This window comes from Thalassophryne amazonica, chromosome 9, assembly GCF_902500255.1.
Source record: "Thalassophryne amazonica chromosome 9, fThaAma1.1, whole genome shotgun sequence".
Lineage (NCBI taxonomy): Eukaryota > Metazoa > Chordata > Actinopteri > Batrachoidiformes > Batrachoididae > Thalassophryne > Thalassophryne amazonica.
In genome coordinates, this window is record NC_047111.1 from 70,799,867 (window position 1) to 70,822,854 (window position 22,988).

The 22,988-nt window shown below is 40.7% G+C and overlaps 1 protein-coding gene across 3 annotated transcripts; it reads right to left on the reverse strand.

The window, feature by feature from the left end:
- Positions 1-4,163: 4,163 nt before the first annotated feature.
- On the reverse strand, positions 4,164-20,533 carry LOC117517349 (thrombospondin type-1 domain-containing protein 1). Of its 3 annotated transcripts, none has more exons than XM_034178345.1 (9): positions 20,403-20,533; positions 16,336-16,455; positions 11,273-11,661; positions 10,561-11,173; positions 9,032-9,190; positions 6,105-6,525; positions 5,888-5,990; positions 5,471-5,761; positions 4,164-5,383 (listed from the first exon to the last, which is right to left on the reverse strand). In XM_034178345.1, the coding sequence occupies exons 2-9, from the start codon at positions 16,388-16,390 to the stop codon at positions 4,727-4,729; spliced, it is 2,688 nt and encodes an 895-aa protein (XP_034034236.1). In that variant the 5' UTR covers positions 16,391-16,455; positions 20,403-20,533; the 3' UTR covers positions 4,164-4,726. The 3 variants fall into 3 exon arrangements, with proteins under 3 accessions (XP_034034236.1, XP_034034235.1, XP_034034234.1); XM_034178344.1 differs by having other exon boundaries at positions 5,471-5,840; positions 5,877-5,990; XM_034178343.1 differs by having other exon boundaries at positions 5,471-5,990.
- Positions 20,534-22,988: the final 2,455 nt, after the last annotated feature.

Consider the following 22,988-nt stretch of genomic DNA (forward strand, 5'->3'; position numbering starts at 1 on the left):
TGGCATTTTTGAGGAAGAAACCTAAAGTAGACCAGTCTCAGGGGAGTGGCCCACTGCTTGGTCCATTGTAACAGTTACAAGGTTTTTGCAAAAAATGAGGGAGAAAACAACTTATTTCTGAGCTCTTTATTTGATGTTGTAGCTTTTAATACATGTTTAGAAGTGGTGGAATGGATCAGTTGATTCATGATCCATATCAATCAATCAATCAATTTTTTTTATATAGCGCCAAATCACAACAAACAGTTGCCCCAAGGCGCTTTATATTGTAAGGCAAGGCCATACAATAATTATGTAAAACCCCAACGGTCAAAACGACCCCCTGTGAGCAAGCACTTGGCTACAGTGGGAAGGAAAAACTCCCTTTTAACAGGAAGAAACCTCCAGCAGAACCAGGCTCAGGGAGGGGCAGTCTTCTGCTGGGACTGGTTGGGGCTGAGGGAGAGAACCAGGAAAAAGACATGCTGTGGAGGGGAGCAGAGATCGATCACTAATGATTAAATGCAGAGTGGTGCATACAGAGCAAAAAGAGAAAGAAACAGTGCATCATGGGAACCCCCCAGCAGTCTACGTCTATAGCAGCATAACTAAGGGATGGTTCAGGGTCACCTGATCCAGCCCTAACTATAAGCTTTAGCAAAAAGGAAAGTTTTAAGCCTAATCTTAAAAGTAGAGAGGGTGTCTGTCTCCCTGATCTGAATTGGGAGCTGGTTCCACAGGAGAGGAGCCTGAAAGCTGAAGGCTCTGCCTCCCATTCTACTCTTACAAACCCTAGGAACTACAAGTAAGCCTGCAGTCTGAGAGCGAAGCGCTCTATTGGGGTGATATGGTACTACGAGGTCCCTAAGATAAGATGGGACCTGATTATTCAAAACCTTATAAGTAAGAAGAAGAATTTTAAATTCTATTCTAGAATTAACAGGAAGCCAATGAAGAGAGGCCAATATAGGTGAGATATGCTCTCTCCTTCTGGGCTGCCATATGGGCTGCCTCTCACGATTCAGCACGCATATGATCTGCAGTATAATTGCAACGTTTACATAATAGTTTGAAGTACAGCTCTACTTCATGGTAATTGGTTTCTAAAGTAATATCTGCATAAATCAATAGCGATATCAATGAAATCAAAATATTAGCCGATTGTGAGAGGAGAAAAAAAGTTGTATGTTCACATGAAAAGCACACAGTATGTTGTATTGCGCTGCTCGTGCTCCATCACAGACAGGCCGTGAAGCTAGACGCACGTTGTTGTCCAAGCACAGCAATAACTTGTAAGAAATTTCAGGAAGATGAGGACAAAACATGCACTGCTCTCTCTGAGAGTGATCGGCGAGTGTGTGAGCTGCCATCTTCAGCTGAGGGCCGAAGGTCTGGAAGAAAACCATGTTTGCTAAATTTGACCAAATGGTATTTATCTTGAAAGTGCTATAGAAATTATTATCATTATTTTTAATTATTTAAATATTTTAAAAATATTTTAAATTTTTAATATTTTTAATCATTATTTTTACCCTCTCATCAGACAATGTAGACATCCTCAGTTTTCAAAAATTAATGTGAAGTTATAAACTCAACTCTGTTTTCTTTTCTTAATGACTTTTTCTAATGTTGACAAAGGCTATTTTTATTTACTAGTATTGTCCATATTACAAATTAACATAAATTGTACTTTAAAATATTTTTCATACATTGGACACCTTGTTTTCATTATTCTTTTTAAAAATGAAAAGCAAAGGTATATTTGTCTCCATCTTTTTTTTTTTTTTTTTTTGCCATCCTGATCTTATCCTTATTTTAAAACTGTGATCTAATCCGAACCGTCAGTTTTGTGATCTGTGATTGACATAAAATCTAAAATGTGATTCTGTTTGAAGCACCAAGATTTAGCATTTCGCATGTTTATGCCATACTCTCCAGAAATGGACCCTCTTCTGCTGCGTTTACACATAACGACGACAAGTCATGAATGCCACGAAGTATACATTCTTGGCCGCTGATCATGAATGTGATTATTCGGGGCAGAGGCGTCAGGTGTCCTCAGGAACTGCTGCAACCTGTTACCACACGTTACGATTAATGGCACGTGTTGCTGAAGAATTATCAGGAACCATTACGCACGGTCAAGAATAATGTTCCACGTTGTTGCGCGCTATTGCGCGTAACAGCACATCGTTAAGTTCTGTCACGTTGTGAACGAGGTGAACTGTCTCCACACACACACACCCCCATATTCATCCAACTGAATTCAGATCGCTCCAGTTTTTCAGAAGAATTTTGTGACTGCATGTGTAGTTGGGCTCTGTGCCATGGAGTGGCGCAGAGAGGAGGAGGAGGAGACGGACAGAGCCAGATGTGTGGCTTCATGCGGCTCGCATCTCGCGCATTTTCCCAAACATCAGGCGCATGCAGCAGGTGGAACACCTGCAGGAGCGCGCTGAAGAGCACTGAAATTAGTCTTTTAGCCGACTTGGTGTCAGCAATCAAACTGAATGCGGTGCAGCAGGGTTTAATTGTGCGCACGCTTCTTCCTCCGCCGGACTGGAGGAGGTGCAGAGATGTCTGGCTGCATGTGAGTCTCCTCTCACTCCTCTGGTTGCTCAGACTCGTTCTAACGCTCATCGGTTACAACAGCAGGTGGAACACTTGCTGGAGAGTCCTGAGGAGCTTCAGCAGGAACTGTGGAATGACATTTGGAGCCGAGTTTAATTGTGCGCACGTGACAGAAAACTGATTTGTCGTGGCGCGCAGTGAAATGTGACGCCGCGTTAATATCACGCACCAACACGCACTATTAAGAAACCTATTCAGATGCGTTAAGTCACATTAAGACTGTCAGGAATGTGTCACGAATGACAGAAAAATGACATTCGTAATGCGTCTTGGTTATGTGTAAATGCATCTTTAAGATTTCAGCAAAGGCACCCCCCCCCCCATGAAAAAATGAGTGACAAAATAAACTACCAAAAAAAAAAAAAACAAAACTGTTCTATCCCTTTGAGAGGTATCTGTCACTCTACCAGCTTCCCATCTAAAGCCAAGTTGCCTCTGTATACATGTATGCTTGTGTGTGTGCACGTATGTATGACTTAGATCACGGAGAAACTGGGGAGAGCTGACATTTCCTGTTTGGTATGTTTATGTATTTTTGGTCAAGGATGAACACCACAAACACAGAAGGTTGATAGGACTAATATTTTTGGAGAAAATAGGGATATTGGGTAACAACAGTGAACAATGGATGTTGCTAATTAAATTCTGGACTCACACGGCATTCCACCAGGGGGCGGTAAATCTTCTATATATTAAAAGCCAAGTGGCGTCTGTGTGTGTGTGTGTGTGTGTGTGTGTGTGTGTGTGTGTGTGTGTGTGTGTGTGTGTGTGTGTGTGTGTGTGTGTGTGTGTGTGTGTGTGTGTGTGTGTGTGTGTGTGTGTGAGAGAGAGACTTCCATCATGAAGAAACTGGAGAGAGCTGACATTTGCCTTTTGGTATGTTTATGTATTTTTGGTCAAGGATGAACACTGCGAAAACGGAAAGTTGATAGGACTAATTTTTTTGGAGAAATTAGGGATATTATGTACCAACAGTGAACAATGGACGTTGATATCACCATTAATCAGTCCCTGGTAACCAGACAAGCTCTGAACAAAGGAAACATCTCAACCTTGCCAGTTGTAAAACATGATATGAACTAATAAATACAATTATTCACAATACTTTCTCATTTTAATTCCCTGTACTTTCAGTGAAAATCTCTACAGAAACTTTGTATAATTAATACCACCCTTGAAAAATGTCAGCTACCTATTTCTTAAACACAACCCAATCTGGAGCCCGTGGTTCCCCATGGGCAACACGCTAGTCCACATTTATTCTCACTATGACGCATAATGAAAACCAAAGAGGTGACAGTTTGAGTGACAGCTGAGGTCAGATTTCATAAAATAACATACAGCCTATTCGAAGTGGGGGGGATCCAGACGCAGCCGGGCGGCATGTCACGAGCCAAGTCACCAGTAAACACAATGCTTATGCCCTTGAATAGCAATAACCCTGAACTCTGACCATCACACCATTCTCATCTTCACTTCGAGAGCATTCCCATTCTCTGAGTTCACTCTGATCGAAAATGCAATCTTGTACCATATTCTTACTTTGTCTTTTCCATCCTCATTTTTCCTGATCAATACATATTCTGTCAGTGTGTTTGTATGTGATGAGAAATTAAAATGACAGAAGCAACATGAAAAAAGGTGGGCGGTTGGTGGTGGTGGTGGGGGGGGGGGGGGGTAAAAATGGCAGAGGAACAAAAATTGATGAGATTAAATAAATCATAACTCCTTGAAAAAAGGTGAAGATGATGATGGAGAGAAAGGAGGAGGAAAAGAGGAGTGACTAAGGCAGAGAATTGGGGCGAGCAAAGACAGAAAACATTTCCTGAAAGGAGATATTGTCCATTTATCAAAAATGTCAAACATCCTACAGTTTTGTCCATAAGGGCAGGAGCACTAAACCATAATGTGATTTTAAAAAGCATATTACAATCATATTTATGTGACTATATTGTCATTATGTTAAAATAACCCAGGCCAGCATGAATGTGCTTCTTATGGAATATAATGGATGTGTTAACAAATATTTGAGGTACTTTCATATTACAGGAAAATAGTTTTGTTCAGAGTTGGTTGAAGTATATTCAATTACAATTCATATACAAACCAGTGTGATCTACATTTTTTTCCCTACATATGCTGAGGAAAGATCCAAGTCCAACATCTTCTGCTCTGCCTCACTCAGTCTGTAGGTGGAGCTGTTAATACAGTGTCCAGACTCCGGCAGAGATCCACAGCGAGCTTTCCTCTGCTCTGCGACAGATGCACTAAATGTGGAGCTGCGTTGACGACCTTTGTGGCCAGAAAACCCAGTACAGGGTTGGGTCTCTTTTAATTTTTGGGGCAGGATGCTCCTCTGGATTGGCAGTGCACCACAACGGATCCAGTTGGATTTTGCATGATCAACACTGGCGTGGGTCATGTCTTGAGAACTGACAGGCCCGATAGACTGACCTCTGATCCCTGAGATTCCTTTTCCATCATTGCCTTCTGCTTTACTACATCTATCTCTTTCCTCAGCACCGCTGAGGTTTGCTTTGGTGTATTTCTCTGATGTACAGTTAATGTTTGTGTTGGTTTCTGTGTGTTTTAGTTCACTATTATGGGAAGAATCAGCCATCTCAATCCAGGGCTGCCTCTGGTCATTTCTAGAGGGCCTGGATTTGCTCCACTCTGAAACCACATTCTCCAGAATGGGGTAAGAAGGTTGTGATTGGTTCTGAGTTCTGCTTTTGATCCAACCCCTTCCTTCAGGAAGGGTCCGAGATGCAACCTAGAAAGAAATGACAAAATGGTCACTATCACAGGCCTACTGTGGTTTTAGTATATATAAATGTATAATGCAAGTAGCCAAAGTCACCTGGGTCATGCTCCGTTCTCTGAATTGTCTGGAGTTTGCCAAATATGGAGGATGAGGTTTAGTGTCATTGAAACTTGACGTCCGGCGAAAATTGGGATTCTGCTTGAAGGAGTGAGTTAGTCCTACATCTGCTTCTCTGAGATGTGCTAACCCACTCCTCTCTATCATCTTAACCCAGTCAGCAGTGCGGTTGTGCCATTTTGTGCTGTCCCCACTTGAATGACCAGACACAGGAGGACCTAGGACCAGCTCCACTCTGGGACTCAGTCTTTCTGGTGTTGTACTCGGACTCTGCAATGAAGTTCCAGAAAAGGGAGTTGCTACGCAAAAACCGCTGTTGTCATGGGGGCCCAAGGGAAGCATGTGAGCAAATCCAGTTGGAATGGGGGAGTGAGCAGGTGAAGCAGGTGTTTCTACCAAGGTGTCGTGAACTGGGCTTGAAGACACATGGTACAACTGTGTTGCCTCCTTTAACCCCTTCTTCTTCATTTCTTTTAACTGCTGCTGAGCTAAGTGATACCTGGACAATAACAGATATTTCACTTTCTAACCACTAAAATGGTTTAATTGAAAAGAACATTGGCAGAATAATGTACAAAATGTTTACTGTGTGATGCAACAAAACACCACTTACCCAAATATGGGTGGCAACATCTTCTGACCTATGGGAGACAGCCTCTCTGGGTCATGTGGGAGTGGTATCACAAGCGTTTGAGAGGAAGGCTGACCATCCAAAAGAGGCCTGTCTTTTTGGGCTATGCTCACTACTTCACCACCTGGTGGGCCATGGTTCTCAGACAAGCTGGGTCTTTGGAGGCTGTCTCCACAAATGGTGGCCTCATCGGAAAGCTTGCGTGCCACAGAGGATGGGACTGAGGCTCTGTGCACAGAGCTGCACTGAGGGGGCTGACAAACCTTTTTCCATACAGTAAACACAATAGTTGCAAGAATCACAGCCAGGCAAAGGGAGATACCAACCATGACGGCCATGTTACCATCTAAGGGTGAGTGTCCAACAGATACCGCAGGGAACGATGGGGAAGGAGCATTCAACACTGAGAAAGAAAGACAGTTTAATGTGTTTTGCACAACTACTAGGTTTTGTTTGTATGTTTTTCAATCTAAAAAATATGAAGCAAGGAATTTGAGAAAAATTTGAAGACTAAAGATAATGAAGCCAGACCCGTGGGTCCTGGTGTGACAGAAACTAACTATACAAATATGCATTTTAAAGTTACTTTCAAGTGCCCACTACATATTTCTAATTCACACATACAATGCACAACAGGTAGAACTAATGATTGCCCTTGTGTAGGGCTGTTCATGTTTTATCGTGAAAAAATAAAAGTTATAAGAGACTTTGGGCCACATGTTGTTTTTGTTCCACTTGGGATTTTATAGGTGCAGACCAAATTTCAAGTCAATCAGATAAGATTTAGAGGTTCCCCAGAGTGACACATTTTCCTTTCCCCCCGCCAGCAAGGCAACGTCACCCTAATGGGAGAAGACTCTGATGCCATTATTTTTATTTTATATGTACAAGTGATGGCTTCTAATCGCAAAAAGTGGTGGTTGATTGGTCACCCAGAGGAGAACATTACTGGATTCCAACATTGCTTGTTTGGGGAAAATTGTTGCTTTGTGGGGGACCCATAAACAATGTCCTATTACAATAAAATTTGGCACAGATCTTTTACTTTATTAGTGGGACAAGAACAACATGTGGCCCAAAAGATTTTGTAACATTTGACATTCTGAACAGGTCTACCCTTCTGACCACAGAAGGGAATAAGCTTTTATGCCATTAATGATTGTACTTATTGATTTGAGTCCCTTATCAATTTCTCATCAGGTTTTCTGTTTGGGGAAAAAAACAGCATCCCAATGACTGTGCTTGGCTCTCAATTGCTGACTTTAACAACACTCCTTAAATGCTTGTTAAGTCTTATACGGTTGTTAATTAAACTAGGAGTTGGTGTTAGCACAAATATTTTGAAATATCCCCTTAAAAATATAGAGACTGTTATTATGAACAAGAAAATGCAAATCAGTGACCAAATGATCTAGTCTAATGCCCCTGTAGGGGAAACTGGGGCATGGTGAATCACGGGGCACAATGAATCAGTAGCTATATCTGCAAAACTACATATTTATTTGCAGCAGTTATGGCATATTTTTATGCATAAAGTCATCCCCATTATAAATTAGTGTTTTGTTTTGGAGGGTAAAGCTAAGTGGCAAATGAAGTCAGTTTTTTCTTATCAAAAGTAAATTTTGTGGATGTTAGTGTCTTTGTATTTATTTCTCACAACAGAGGAAAGGTGGCCCAAAAAATTGTTATTAGTTAGAAGACTACCCCGTCCAAGTGATGAGCATGTGTTATGTCTTCTCCAGACTATCAGCTATTTGATAGCATGACTCGTGTGTCACATGCACCCGGGGCACAGTGAATCAGTCTAGTCTGACTTGTTTCTAAAAATTTGTGTATATAAACAAGTGTTTTCACATTTGAACAGAAATTATGACAGTTGTATTTATAATAGTTTCTAAAGGACTTATATCACCATATAAGACACTCACACATTACATAGCTGGTTTGCTGTATTATAGTTTGCATATGTATCAGCATATATTTAATAATGTTGAAGAAATCTTATAATCATGTGTTTTTTCATTATATTCTAAGTTGATTCACTGTGCCCCGTGAATTAGTGTCCAGGGCACAGTGAATCAAAAATTTTAAAATTGATTTTAAACATCTGTAAATTACAGTTGGGGATACATAAATAATACAGCCTTATAAACAATAACTTGCTTTATTAAATCCACAATAGAATGACTTAAACCTATGCATAATGTGTTTATGCTGCCACAAAACAACATTTCTGATCCATTGTGCCCCGGTTTCCCCCTGAAGTTGAAAACCCCCAAATCATACATTTTTAACTCCAAAATGCTGCCTGACAATGACAAAGAGTCTGTAAACCAATAAAGAAAGCTATTTTAGTAGTATTTTCTTTTATCACAAACAAAAATATTACAGGGATATGGAATATGGAATGTGAGCATTTATGTCCATAGTACCACCTCCTAATTAAACACAATCCCAGATCTCTGAAATGGGTAAACTATCTAAAAATGTTTGATTCCTATTATTTTTCATCCATGTTTTAACATTCAGGGATCAGGTGATGTGTATTATTCATGGTTGTTATTCACATGCTTTAATAATACATTAAAAGAAACAAGATGCAGTGAAAATGTTTTTCCAACTTAAAACTGAAATTGAGTAAATATATTTTCAAATGTGTTTCCTACATCTACATTAACCCTCTTTGGTGATGACAGACAATTACGACTGACATTTTCCATGCATAATCATAGTAAATGCTGTATGCAATGGATCGAGTTTGGAAACAGCCAGCACTGCTAGTTGCTGTCACTCTCAGTATGTAGGATATGTAGTTTAAACTAGAATAGAAAGGGTGTTAAAACTACAAACACAGCCATCAAGGACAAGAAGTAAAAATAAAAGGGAAAGAAGAGTATATTGAAACTAACCAGCACATTCTTCCAGTGAGCACGGAGACTGCTCCTTCACCACACCTTTGCACTGCTTCCCTCCACCTGAGGGCAGCAAACACTCTCGAACCCGTTCCCTCACCCCTTCTCCACAACTGACACTGCACACACTCCATGGCTGCCAAGGGCCCCATGACTCTGCAGAGATACAAAATTATATTCAATAATGATTATTCAGCTGTCATGATACATGTGGCTCCGCTTCTAATTTGTAATGCCAAGAGAGTGTAAAGTCTCTGTTCCACTACCACAATACTGACCTTTGTGGTACTTTATTACCAGTGGTGCCACAGTTACTTTGAAAAGTTATGTCATTAAAAACTGTATAATTACTTTATACAGTTACTTCATTAGCAGCTGTGAACAACTTGTTGGCAGCTGCTGAATGTAACTAATAAAGTAACTAGCAACTAATAGTTACTTTGCTGATTAGTTACTTTATACAATCATAGACCTTTGATTTCGGTGTACCTGTGACCTGGTCCATCCAGACCAGGTCCGCATAATCACAGGTACACCGAAATCAAAAGCGTATAACTGCTTTATTATATGGTAAACAAGAAAATTGGGAGTTTGTCAAACATACTAAAACTGAAAAATCAATCTCAAGTTTCAACTCTTTATTATTACTGTCATACTGCACCAATTGACATCCCATCGATCGACTGGAGATGCCTGTTAAGTCCGTGATGAAGAGTCATCAGGCTTGTTTTCTTATAAAGTTCGCCATTTGTCTGTCTAGCTTCCACGTAAAATTGACTGAGTATTCCGTCAAGCATCCGTCTGTCATAAGTTTCAAAGTTTGGCGCATGTCCCTTTGTCAGTGACGTACTTGCAAAACAGGATGGCTGCTGACTGTGTATTTCTGCGGGTGTTCTTCGCATCTTTATCGTGTAAAATTCGTTTTTAGTCAGCGCCGCTAACAGATGCAAACCTGTCTTCTGTCATCTTGTCAACAAACTGCCAAAGTAGGTGTTGTATCGCGTTATCTGATTGGTCCTTATCGATAGAAGGTGTCGCTCGATTAGCTAATGCTGTTAATAAAGTAACTGCATAAAGCTGCTAATGAAGTAACTATATAAAGTAACTTTACAGTAACCAACATTGTGCCAACATTGTTTTTTACTAAAAATAAGAACTTTGCTATTTCTATTTTTCTTTTGTTTTTTATCCCTGCTAAAGGTGTCAAGTCACAGGATCTGAAAGGTTCTGGGGTCGGGCGACTATATTTTTTAGGTTGATCAAAAATGTGGTTGTCACTGCACCCTGTAGCATTAAAGCCAAAAAAGGAAAACTTGGAATCGAGTGACACTTCTTGTTTGCATGTTCTAGTTGTTCTTTGTGCAGTGTTAAATGCTTGCTTTTTTGGGGGGGGGTACTCTTGGCACATCCGAATGTGGAGGCGTCGACCGTATGAAGCCAGCAGCTGCCAGAAAATAAAAATATCACAGATGTTCAGCCGACTTTCCCTGAACACATAAAATATACACATCTGAGGCGAGTCTCACCTGAACTCTTGTAAACCACCAAACAGGTCTGTGCTGGACTTGGAGAGCGGCTGAAGTTGAAAACAAACCGAAAGCAGTACTTATTTCTTCCTTGGTGAAACACAGAACAGTTGAATTCTGTCTCGTTCTCTCCGTGAGTCAGCCAGCTAAAAGCCAGCAGGGGAGAAAACGGCTCTTCATTCTCGGAGGAGACGACTGCCCCTCTTTCTTTATACAGAAGAACTTTCCCACTGATGTGAGCACAAGGTGGAGTGATGAGCTTAACGGCCATCGTCCCTTCACATCCACTCCTGTAGGCATTGGCGTTTTCCACCAGCATCTTATAAGGGAAGATTCGGGACAAGTAGAGGGGCCCGGAGCTCTTCACGTCCTGTGCTGCATGAGGAGACCGCAAGGCCACCTGTATGAAGTCTCTATCTGTGAAAGGGAATGCACAGGGTAGCTCAATATTCTGGGAACGGAGTGGTTTGACTGGGTGTCGTGTGCGGGCTCGGACCTTGTTGATGGTGTTTTGGCCAATCTGGTTGTATTCTATAAAACTAACTTCCATAAAGACAGCAGAGTTGAAGCTGCTGGAACAAGGCTGGAAGTGCTCATTAGTGAATATCCCAACCTGATGAAAGGCAAAAAAGAAATGTAAAAAATAATACCCTTATGGTACCAGAAGACACATTTGTGACTTGGAATCAAGGAGGTGGAGGTCTTTTCTTGCCTGAAAAGATGCTGAGTGGTTGCCAGCTCTATCCACAGCAATGTGAAAAGTGGGCCATTGCACCTGTAGTTCTGAACTCCACCACCAGGTAGTAATCCCTTTTCTGCTCCCATGTGTCGTGTTAGTACGAGGAACTGTTTTAATGCCTTGCAACAGGAATCGAAAGGTTCCAGCATACAGAAAGCAAGAACAGTTGAATTCCATCCTCCCTCGTGATTGGTTGTCAGCGAGAGATCTGGTCAGGAGGGTGGCGTTGGTTTCCATGTTGACCAAAGACAGACTTGTGTAGCGTACAGTGCTGCTGTTGGATTTTGTTCCGAAGTCCACAAACACACTGGCGTTGCTAAGGGCAATGTGGAAAGAGGGCCAGATGTTGATGGCTGCTAAAGCTAGAAGGAAAGATGCACACATGGAAGGTAGAAAAAAGAGAAAGACATTAGAGTAGCAACAGGATCATTTGCACAGCTAAATGTAAAATACAAATTCTAAATATGGTGGATGAAAACTGCAGCACTGTGGGGCAGTGGTTAGTACAGCAAGTAGGTTGTGGATGCAAATGGCCACTCGGTATTGCTTTGTGTGTAGTTCTTCTTCCTGACTCTGATCCAGTGTGGGTACTCTGGTTATCTCTCAAAAAGCCATACACCATCTCTTGCATTATGCACATTTTGATATGTCACACCCCTCATATCCATCATTAGGTAAGTGGAGAGAATGGTTGATTGGGTGGATGAAAATACCATTGCAACAAACACATCGATAGCAGTAGGGCAACACTGTGTGTACTATGTACATGATTTATTAAACTGGACATTAAAAAAAAAAAGATTTTAAAAAACTGCAGCTTTCGATAATGCTACTGCTCTGATCAGCCATGTTGGATTATGAACTTGAGGCCTGAGGGGTTCACATGAACTGGGATTCGAACAAGTTGCGATTTGAAATTCCAACTTCATGGGGCATTACTGGAGGTCAGAAATGAGAATTTCTTACTGCTGAGTACAAATGGAGTGCACCATTACATATAACTTGAACTTAACTTCTTTCCATGTTGTTGCCTAAAGCTGGGCAGACACTATACGATATTTTCAATTGTTGTACTCGGCTCCAGCTCAAACTGTACGACAAAACTGCAGAGTGTAAAAGTTCAGACCGCACGATTTAAGTTCTCACACTATACGGCCCGATGCTCTCATGCGATCTGACTGCTCGCATTGTACGTTCAAAAACCACGTCAGACTCGTGTTTTCAGAAGCAAAACGTAAACAGAAGCTTTTTTTTCTTTACATTTCTTATTTTTACAATAACTCTCGATGGGAGACATCAAATTTAAAACAAACAAACAAACAAACAAAAACAATACAAGACTTTACATGAGTTGAAGAATAAGAGGGGAAAAAAACAGAAGCCACTCTCCCAAAGAGATGATCACTGTTTATGCTCGCTCCAATTCCGCATCGGTGTTTGCACATGCGCAGTGCGAGAGGCTGGGGTAAATCGCTCATAGACGCTTGTAGCGCTGCTTGAACAGTGGGATACCATCACGATGGCCGACCAGAATATCAAACAGGTTTGATTTTCATCCGACCATATGATTGCTGATCGGGAGGTGGTTATGAGAGGTTAAACGCAACTCGTCACTCCATGTATACTACGCGATGCAGGATGCAAGACTAAGCTGAAACTAGGAGCGATCCAAAAAAATTCTCACACGAGTGAAAAATAAGCTCAAAAAGGGCCAAATCTCGCACAGTGTAAGCCCAGCTTAAGTCTGTTGGTCAATAAGACCACCAATGCTTGTAGATTAACATAATTCCCAAAGATGATCATAGGAACACATTCTCAGATTATTTTAATATGTTTTGTGATGCAGAAAATCACATTTAAAGTTTTGAGTAGATGTGCTGAATTTGGGTATGGTGAAGCAAGTCACTCTAGGACATTCATTTTAAAATAACGTTTCTGCAAATTTCAGAAATCCATGTAAGAAAATGTGACTTATTATTTCACTTAGAAAGCATTTTTAAACATTACGACTTACATTACCAGTCACATAAACAGTAGACACAAAGTGATACATGAAGGAAACTAAACAATAAGTACACACATATAGTCTATATTTGTATTTTCTAATGACACCTAATCTAAATACATAAATACCATAATAAAACATTACACTCTGAAATCTCAAAGTGAAATCAACTCTCGTCATTATGATCCAAATGAAATAAAAATGCAGTCTTGTGCAACTTCTATTACTGAGTCATTTCACTGAGCTCCAAGAATTATTCAGTGTGTTAGAAATATTTTTGTATCATCCACTGTCTGAAGCCAACAAAGTCACTGTAAAAGTGACAATTTATACTCAACAAAAATATAAACGCAACACTTTTGGTTTTGCTCTCATTTTGTATGAGATGAACTCAAAGATCTAAAACTTTTTCCACATACACAATATCACCATTTCCCTCAAATATTGTCCACAAACCAGTCTAAATCTGTGATAGTGAGCACTTCTCCTTTGCTGAGATAATCCATCCCACCTCACAGGTGTGCCATATCAAGATGCTGATTAGACACCATGATTAGTGCACAGGTGTGCCTTAGACTGCCCACAATAAAAGGCCACTCTGAAAGGTGCAGTTTTGTTTTATTGGGGGGGGGGGGGGGATACCAGTCAGTATCACCACCATTTGCCTCATGCAGTGCAACACATCTCCTTCGCATAGAGTTGATCAGGTTGTCAATTGTGGCCTGTGGAATGTTGGTCCACTCCTCTTCAATGGCTGTGCGAAGTTGCGACGACGAACTGGAGTCAGGTCGAGACCCCGATGAGGATGACGAGCATGCAGATGAGCTTCCCTGAGATGGTTTCTGACAGTTTGTGCAGAAATTCTTTGGTTATGCAAACCGATTGTTTCAGCAGCTGTCCGAGTGGCTGGTCTCAGACGATCTTGGAGGTGAACAGGCTGGATGTGGAGGTCCTGGGCTGGTGTGGTTACGCGTGGTCTGCGGTTGTGAGGCTGGTTGGATGTACTGCCAAATTCTCTGAAACGCCTTTGGAGATGGCTTATGGTAGAGAAATGAACATTCAATACACGAGCAACAGCTCTGGTTGACATTCCTGCTGTCAGCATGCCAACTGCATGCTCCCTCAAATCTTGCGACATCTGTGGCATTGTGCTGTGTGATAAAACTGCACCCTTCAGAGTGGCCTTTTATTGTGGGCAGTCTAAGGCACACCTGTGCACTAATCATGGTGTCTAATCAGCATCTTGGTATGGCACACCTGTGAGGTGGGATGGATTATCTGAGCAAAGGAGAAGTGCTCACTATCACAGATTTAGACTGGTTTGTGAACAATATTTGAGGGAAATGGTGATATTGTGTATGTGGAAAAAGTTTTAGATCTTTGAGTTCATCTAATACAAAATGGGAGCAAAACCAAAAGTGTTGCATTTATATTTTTGTTGAGTAGTTGTGTATATAAAATTGTATTAATAAAACCCTATAATACCTAACCCATGAAATGTATGTATCAAACATGACACATGCAGCATTATAGGGCTAAACTTTGATTTGATGGCACAACAAATAAAATAAGTTATTTTGCACACAATTGTACTGATATATTTCCTTATCATATACCTATAAATGATACACCAATATGATTGGATAAAACACTAAAGAATAAATAGCAATACACCCTTTTCGCGGACGGGTAATATTTTTCATAAAACTCGAGTAATCAACCAATCCGGACAGCGGAGTGGCGCCACGACAAAGAGGCGCGGTCAGAGGAACTGTGAAATACTGGTGAGTCACTATTAATAATTTCTTACGTGTCCAACCTCGTAGGTTGATCGTTAAAATTAAATTCGTTAGTTCTAAAAGCCATCATAATTATTTATAGGAAAACGTTCTTTTTTTTCTACTAAGGTTTGAACTTTGCGTGTTTACACAGGAGAGAAAAGTGAGAAAATGTTAATGCCTGCTTGAGAAAAGTATATAAAGTGTGCAGTGAGGGGTTTTACAGCCTTAAAACATCTATAATAATTGTAAAAAAAATAACGCTACTTCGCGGATTTCGCCTATCGCGGGTTATTTTTAGAACGTAACTCCCTTTCGCGGCCTTGCAGTTTTGTGGCTTTTTTTTAGTGCAATTTTGCATGCTTCTTTTTTTTTTTAACAGCGCATTGTGTTCTGCGTCCTTATCAGGCGGGCCGGTCGCGGCACCAGTCGGCATCACCGTGATTGCTCTCACTGCCTCCGATGCGCTTATTGAGTCTGCGGGCTCGGTAAGCGCCGCAGCAGACCACTCACACTGCCTCCTGTCTGCTGTGCCGAGCTGCATCCAACTCCAGCACCGGGTCCAGAAGCTACGCTCGCTGTTTTGATGCGCAGCGCCCGCTGCATGGTCTTGGTAACCGCAGCCGCAGAGCTCCGTGGCCATGACTTGGATTCTTTGCGGGTCCTGCATCCGTACCCCCGGAGGCAGTGAGCAAAGGAAGAGCATGTGCATTGTGTTCTGCGTGCATTTATCATTTTTAGGTATATGATAAAATTGTTATCAAGTTGCCATATTCATTGGTAAAACAACTTGATAACTGATAATACACTAATTGATCCATTGGTCAGTTAATGATATTTTGTGCAGCATGAAGAAAATAGCCATGTAGAATAAAACAATCAGCTCAATTTCTGTACAACCAGCAGATTCACAGAAATAGTTGACATGCGGGTGTTGGTTAGACAATACAGTATAACTCACAAACGGTGATACTCAAGAGTACATCATTTAAAAAAAAACTGAAGATCAGACACAGACGTATCATTTTAAGCGCTCCTGTGCAGTGAAAATCCTTCTGTGCAAAGTTGACAACCTCAGAAAGTAATGATCGTTGTGGCGAGAGGAAAAGGCTGACCCCGCCCCTGTTCATGTTTCCACCTTTTCCTTCAGCCCCTCTGATCCGCCCACTTTTCACAATGCACATATGAGTTAACACACTTGCAGTGAAAATCATCATTCCAGTGTTAACAGAAACACTGTTGTTGACACTCACTGTATCCCATAAACGCCAGCAGGAAAGACCACAGTGAGACAGAAGCCTGCGGCATGCCGATAGCAGTGCTTCTGTTTTCTGCTACACCACATGACCATCCTCCTAGACCATCACTGGACTCTACGAATCACAGGAAAACACAACACAAATAACCGCCAGGTGCTTTTAGGCGTGACCTAAATGAAGGCACAAAAACAGGAAAGCTGAAGCTGTGACGACGATTTTTTTCTGGTTTACTGCCACGTTTTCCTCTTCCTTAAGTCTTCACAATGGGTATGGAGTCATACGCACACACACACACACACACACACACACACACACACACACACACACACACACACACACACACACACACACACACACACACTCGGGAGGGTCTTGTCTACAAAGAACACAATGTCAAAAGCAAAAAGTTGGGATAGTAAGGATAAATGCTCAAAAACCCAAAATGTAGTGGTTAAAAAAAAAATCCAATCACCCTCTAGTACACTGAAAACACACTTATTTCAAAATAACACATAGCAAACAAGGCATCCAGAAGATTTTACTGCCTCACCACCAGCTACATTCAATAATATATATATATATATATATATATATATATATATATATATATATATATATATATATGATGCAGATGAGAGCAGACGTCTATGAAAAAAATATATAATTTCTGACATATGATCATTAAAGAATTTTGGATAACAATCTCTGATTTGAGCTTGATCTCTGACCTTGAAATTACTTTTGCTGTGAGAGGATATTCCACTGAGTTTATCCACCAAGACTGATTGAAATAGCTCTTTGCATTTTAAAGATATTGGCATGGACTGTCTTGCAAAGAACAGAGTTTTCCCACTTAATTTGCCTGAAATTGATCTTAGCGTTTTGAAGATTTGTCACAGAGACAGACAAACAAACAGATCTGTGTTGTGACAGGGCATTCCACAGAGTCCATCCACCAAATTTGAATGAAATTGTTCTGTTTTGAAGCTACTGTGATGGACAGCAGATAATGACCTATGAGTTGGCCGTGACCTTTTTTTTTTTACCTTGATGTGACCTCTGTTGCAAGAGGATGGTTCACAGTGTGTGTCCACCAAGTTTCATTGAAATTGCTCTTTACGTTTTAAAGATATGATCATTAATGTCTCTTAAGCCTTGATCTTTGATTTGATCTTGACCTTTAATCCATGACCTTGACTTAACTTCTTTTGTGAAAGGATGGAGTTTGTCCACCAAGTTTGATTGAAACTGCTGTTTGCTTTTTGAGAATATCTTCACAGACAAAGAAACATGACCATTCCACGAGCCTTGTTCCTCTTCATGGCGAGGCTAAAACGTTTGAACACTGATGTGTTTATCACTGGGCTGGATGGAAAATGCAAATAAAAACAAAGAAGAAACAAGCACTTATTCTTACATTTACTTTGACTTTTATTTCAGTGCAGACAGTATGAACATAAGTGCCATCCTTTTTCTAAGCCTTCTTATTCCAGTTAAGGGTCCTGTGAGGTGCTGGAGCCTATCCCAGCAGCTATGAAGCGAGAGTTGGGTTACACCCCGGACAGGTTGACACATACGTATACACAAACTCATTTAGACTCTCGCCCACACCTACAGTCTAATTAGATTCACTAATTTACTTTACCTGCATGTTCTGGAATAAAGAGGAAGCTGGAACAGTCACAGAAACCCCACACAAACATGGGGAGAACATGAAAACGTCACACAGAAAGGACCAGAACAAAAGCAAACCACAGTGTTACCCTGTACCCAAGGTAATTCATGTTTTTTTGGGGGTTTTTTTTGGTCAACTTCATTTTATTTGTTGGCACCATGAGCCACTGTATGGGGCCATCATTGTTGAATTTTTTTGGTTTCAAAATTATCTACACATTCTCTATTGGCGACAAGTCAGAGCTGCAGGCAGGCCAATCATGCATATGTATCTTCTTCTTCTTCCACAGCCATACTTTTGTAATATGTGCAGAATGTGGTTTTGCATTGTCTCATTGAAAAATGCATGGATGTCCCTGGAAAAGATGTCATCTTGCAGGTAGCATATGTTGCTCTAAATACTCACCGTACTTTTCTGCATTAATGCTGCCATCACAGAAATGTAAATTGTACCTTTGCTGAGGGCACTAACACAACCCCATACCATGACAAAACCCGGCTTTTGGACTTGATGCTGATAACAGTCCTTTTGCTCCTTTTACTCTTTGGTGCGGAGCGCATGATGTTCATTTCTACCAAAAAAAAAAAAAAAAAAAAAAGGATCTGGCATACTGAGGTGTCTGACCGAACTACACATATTCACTGTGTTGTGGTCCATCCCAGATGCTTCCACGCCCAGACGTCAGTCCCACTACTGTACAAGGTTAACACTTCTTTTCTGCACCAGTAACATTTTAAGTGGTATTTGTGAATGTAACTTCATATATTAGTGCTTGACAAATGTTTCCTGATCAATTGCCCACGTGGGTATATCAGCTATTGATGATTGATGGTTCTTGATTCAGGGATGGGATATTACAGGTGTTTATCTTATTGCACCTTTGCTCTTTTGCAGTGAAACTCCTCCAGATTCCTTTAAATGTTTCATATTATGCACTGTAGTTGGAGAAATATGCAAATCCTTTCCACTCTTTCTTTGAGAATTATTGTTTTTAAATATTTCTGTAAGTTTCTCACACATTTGTTGACAAACTGGAGCTCTACTGCTTTTGTACCAAATCATGATTACAATCACATGTTGACATCACCTTTTTGAAATAATGGCATTATTTAATTTTCATCTCATTATTTGGCAAACGTTGCCCTGTCCCAGCTTTTTTCTTTTTTTTAATATGTTGCAGGCATTAAATACAGAAATGAATGTTTATTAACAAATTAAATGAAGTTAAAGCATGAAATATCTAGGGTCTATGCTGTCGATAATGAAATAGAAGTCTAAGCATGTGTTTTTTATTTGCATTTTCTAGTGGTCTAGTGGTTAAACTGTTGGGCTTGAGACCAGAGGATCCTTGGTTCAAATCCCAGCCTGACTGGAAAATCACTAAGGGCCCTTGGGCAAGGTCATTAATCCCCAAGTTGCTCCTGGTGTGTAGTGAGCACCTTGTATGGCAGCACCCTGACATCGGGGTGAATGTAAGGCATCGCTTTGAGTGTCTCATGCAGATGGAAAAGCGCTATATAAATGCGGTCCATTTACCATTTATTTATTTTTACATACTGTCCTTTTTCTGATTTGGGGTTGTATTTTAATTTGAATAGACTGCATTTTTATAGCACTTTTCCAGGCGATCAAAATAGTGATGTCATCAATCATCAATAGCTGATATACCCACGTGGGCAATTGATCAGGAAACATTTGTCAAGCACTAATATATGGAGTTACATTCACAAGTGATGCCTCACATTCACTCACACAACCGTGTTGACATTCTCCCAAAATTTGGAGAGTTACAAGATGATAGCATGTCTTGTTTTTGAGTTAACATGTTAAAGGGAAGGAATAACCTCATCTGCTGCTTTAGTTACTGCATTTTAGAAGATATGTTCCTCGGCTTGTCCTGTGACAGAGTGGCGTCTTGTCCAGGGTGTACCCCGCCTCACGCCCGATGACTGCTGGGATAGGCTCCAGCCTGCCGTGACCTTTAAGCGGAGTAACCACCAGGTACAGAAAATGGATGGATGGATCTTCCTTGGCTTTAGGTGATATACTACACAATTTCTTTTAGGTGGTCTTCTGTAATTTATGAGAAACAATGGCTGGATTTATTCAGATTTTTATAGTTATTTCAAATTATCATCAGCAACTGCCTTGTCACGTACAAAGAAATCAAATATTTATTTTTATGAATAAACAGTAAAGTTCCCATTACATTTTTTTTTTATTTGAATGTATAATCATTTCAAATGTGAGTCCCAGTAGAAACACTGATGATAAAAAAAACTGTTTCCACAAACTGACATGCCGATAATTTTTGCAATTATTATCTCCTTTACTGTGCGATTTAAAAATAAAGAAAGACGGGAAAATGTCCCTTTCTCGTACTCACATTTTGTTTCGACTTAGCCCAGCATCATTCCACTTCACTTTCCCAGCAGGATTTCCACGCACTGTTCACAATAAATGTTCCTAACTGGAACAGCAGTCTGGCCGAGAGCGCGCAGGAAACACGCGTGAGCGCGCATTTCGTCGTCAAGTGCGGCCAACGTGCACTGCTGCGTCCTTTACGTGCAACGTCACAAAAATAAATACATATCGGAGGCAATTCGACAGCAGTATATAAATTGCGCAAACAGCTGTGTGTGGTTTTCATTCATTTAGTGAAGCTTTTATTTTGAAGGTCTGAGGCTGACGTGCGCGTCAAACTGCTGCAGAATATCACAATTTAAATCTGCAGATCTGCTGCAGCTGAACAGAGCTTGAATTAATAAAGATTTATTTTTAGTAACAGGCACATGAACCATCAAAAAGCTTCGGTGCGGGTGCACGAAGGGAGTTCGATAAGAACTCGATCAAAAGTGATCAGAAAGCACATCAAACGCCACGCCCACAAAAAATGTTACAACAATAAAATATCTGAAGTCATTCTCACAAAAACAGCAGTTTTCCTATTTATTAGCACAGGGCCAAACTATTTAACCTTGACCTCTGACTGATGGTTGACCGATCCGATACTAAACAAAATCAATTTTTTTTTTTCCCATTCAAAGGGTCAATGCAGCTGCCAAGTTTGATCAAAATCAGGTTAGGTGTTCTGAAAATAGTTTGTAAAAACACAAACACGGTTACACAGAGAGTATAAGAAGAACACACCTCCGGCGGTGCCATTACATATGAAAACTCAAGTACAATTCACTTGACCTCCACACAGATGAATTTACAAAAATGTGAACAGCAGAGCGTCATGTGTCCTCATTGTCCCACAATATAAAGTGCTGTGGCAACATATTTTAAGTTACAGTGTAAACAGAACTAATGTGCGCCATTAGTTGGCACAGATACAAAACAAACGTGAGCTGTAAAGCGCTGACATGTGGCCCACTCAGGATGTGGATAGAGAAGCACTTTTGATTAAATGAGTCTCAGCACAAGAAGAACAGGTTTCATTTGATCAACAACATTCATCAAATGTTCATTTCAACTCACTTCTTTGATCAACATTCTGTGGAACAATTAATGTCATCCACAATCAATTTGTGATCCACATGGGAGTGTAATCTAATCAGCTGTGGATATTATCTGCACAACTTCATTTTCCATGAGCCAGCAGAACACAGGAAGCTCCTCTGAAGATGAAACCCCACTTCCGATTTAGCCTGGTACACAATGAGATCAAAGAGCAAAGAACATGGCCATTCTCTATATAAAAATCCAATATTAGGACAAAAAATATCGTAAAGTATCATCAAATTTATGTTGCTTTAATATTTAGCTACAGTGCATCTGGAAAGTATTCACGGCACTTCACTTTATCCACATTTTGTTATGTTACAGCCTTATTCCAAAATAGATGAAATTTATGGTTTCCCTCAAAAAATGTCCCATAATGACAAGGGGAAAAAAGTTTTTTGTTTTTTTTTTGCAAATTATTAAAAATATTAAAAAAGAAGAAATCACACGTACATAAGTATTCAGCCTTTGCCATGGGGCTCAAAATTGAGCTCAGCTGCATCCTGTTTCCACTGATCATCCATGAGGTTTCTTCCTGTTAAAAGGGAGTTTTTCCTTCCCACTGTAGCCAAGTGCTTGCTCACAGGGGGTCGTTTTGACCGTTGGGGTTTTACATAATTATTGTATGGCCTTGCCTTACAATATAAAGCACCTTGGGGCAACTGTTTGTTGTGATTTGGCGCTATATAAAAAAATTGATTGATTGATTGATTGATTGAGATGTTTCTACAGCTTAATTGGAGTCCACCTGGGGTAAATTCAGTCGACTGGACATGATTTGGAAAGACACATACCTGTCTACATGTAAGGTCCCACAGTTGACAGAGCATGTCAGAGCACAAAGCATGAAGTCAAAGGAATTGTCTGTAGATGTCAGAAACAGGACTGTTTTGAGGGATACATCTGGGGAAGGGTACAGAAACATTTCTGCTGCTTTGAAGGTCCCAATGAGTACAGTGGCCTCCATCATCCATAAATGTAAGTTCGGATCCACCAGGACTCTTCCTAAAGCTGGCTGCCTGTCCAAACTAAGCAATCGGGGTAGAAGACCCTTAGTCAGGGAGGTGACCAAGAACTCAATGGTCACTCTGTCAGAGCTCCAGCATTCCTCTGTGGAGAGAGGAGAACCTTCCAGAAGGACAACCATCTCTGAAGCAATCCACCAATCAGGCCTGTATGGTAGAGTGACCAGATGGAAGCCACTCCTCAGTAAAAGGTGCATGGCAGCCCACCTGGAGTTTGCCAAAAAGCACCTGAAGGACTCTCAGACCATAAGAAACAAAATTCTCTGGTCTTAGGAGACAAAGCTTGAACTCTTTGGTGTGAATGGCAGACATCATGTTTGTAGGAAACCAGGGACCATCACTACAGTGAAACATGGTGGCGGCAGCATTGTGCTGGGGGGATGTTTTCAGCAGCAGGAACTGGGAGACTAGTCAGGATTGAGGGAAAGATGAATGCAGCA

Bases quoted from the DNA above. Each gene is read 5' to 3' on its own strand.
- LOC117517349 (XM_034178343.1), bottom strand. From the start codon at position 16,390: ATGCCGCAGGCTTCTGTCTCACTGTGGTCTTTCCTGCTGGCGTTTATG. The intron at 11,174-11,272 runs GCAAGAAAAGAC...GCCTTTCATCAG, and splicing joins ACCACTCAGCATCTTTTCAG to GTTGGGATATTCACTAATGA. The intron at 5,384-5,470 runs GTGACTTTGGCT...ATTTCTTTCTAG, and splicing joins GAGAACGGAGCATGACCCAG to GTTGCATCTCGGACCCTTCC.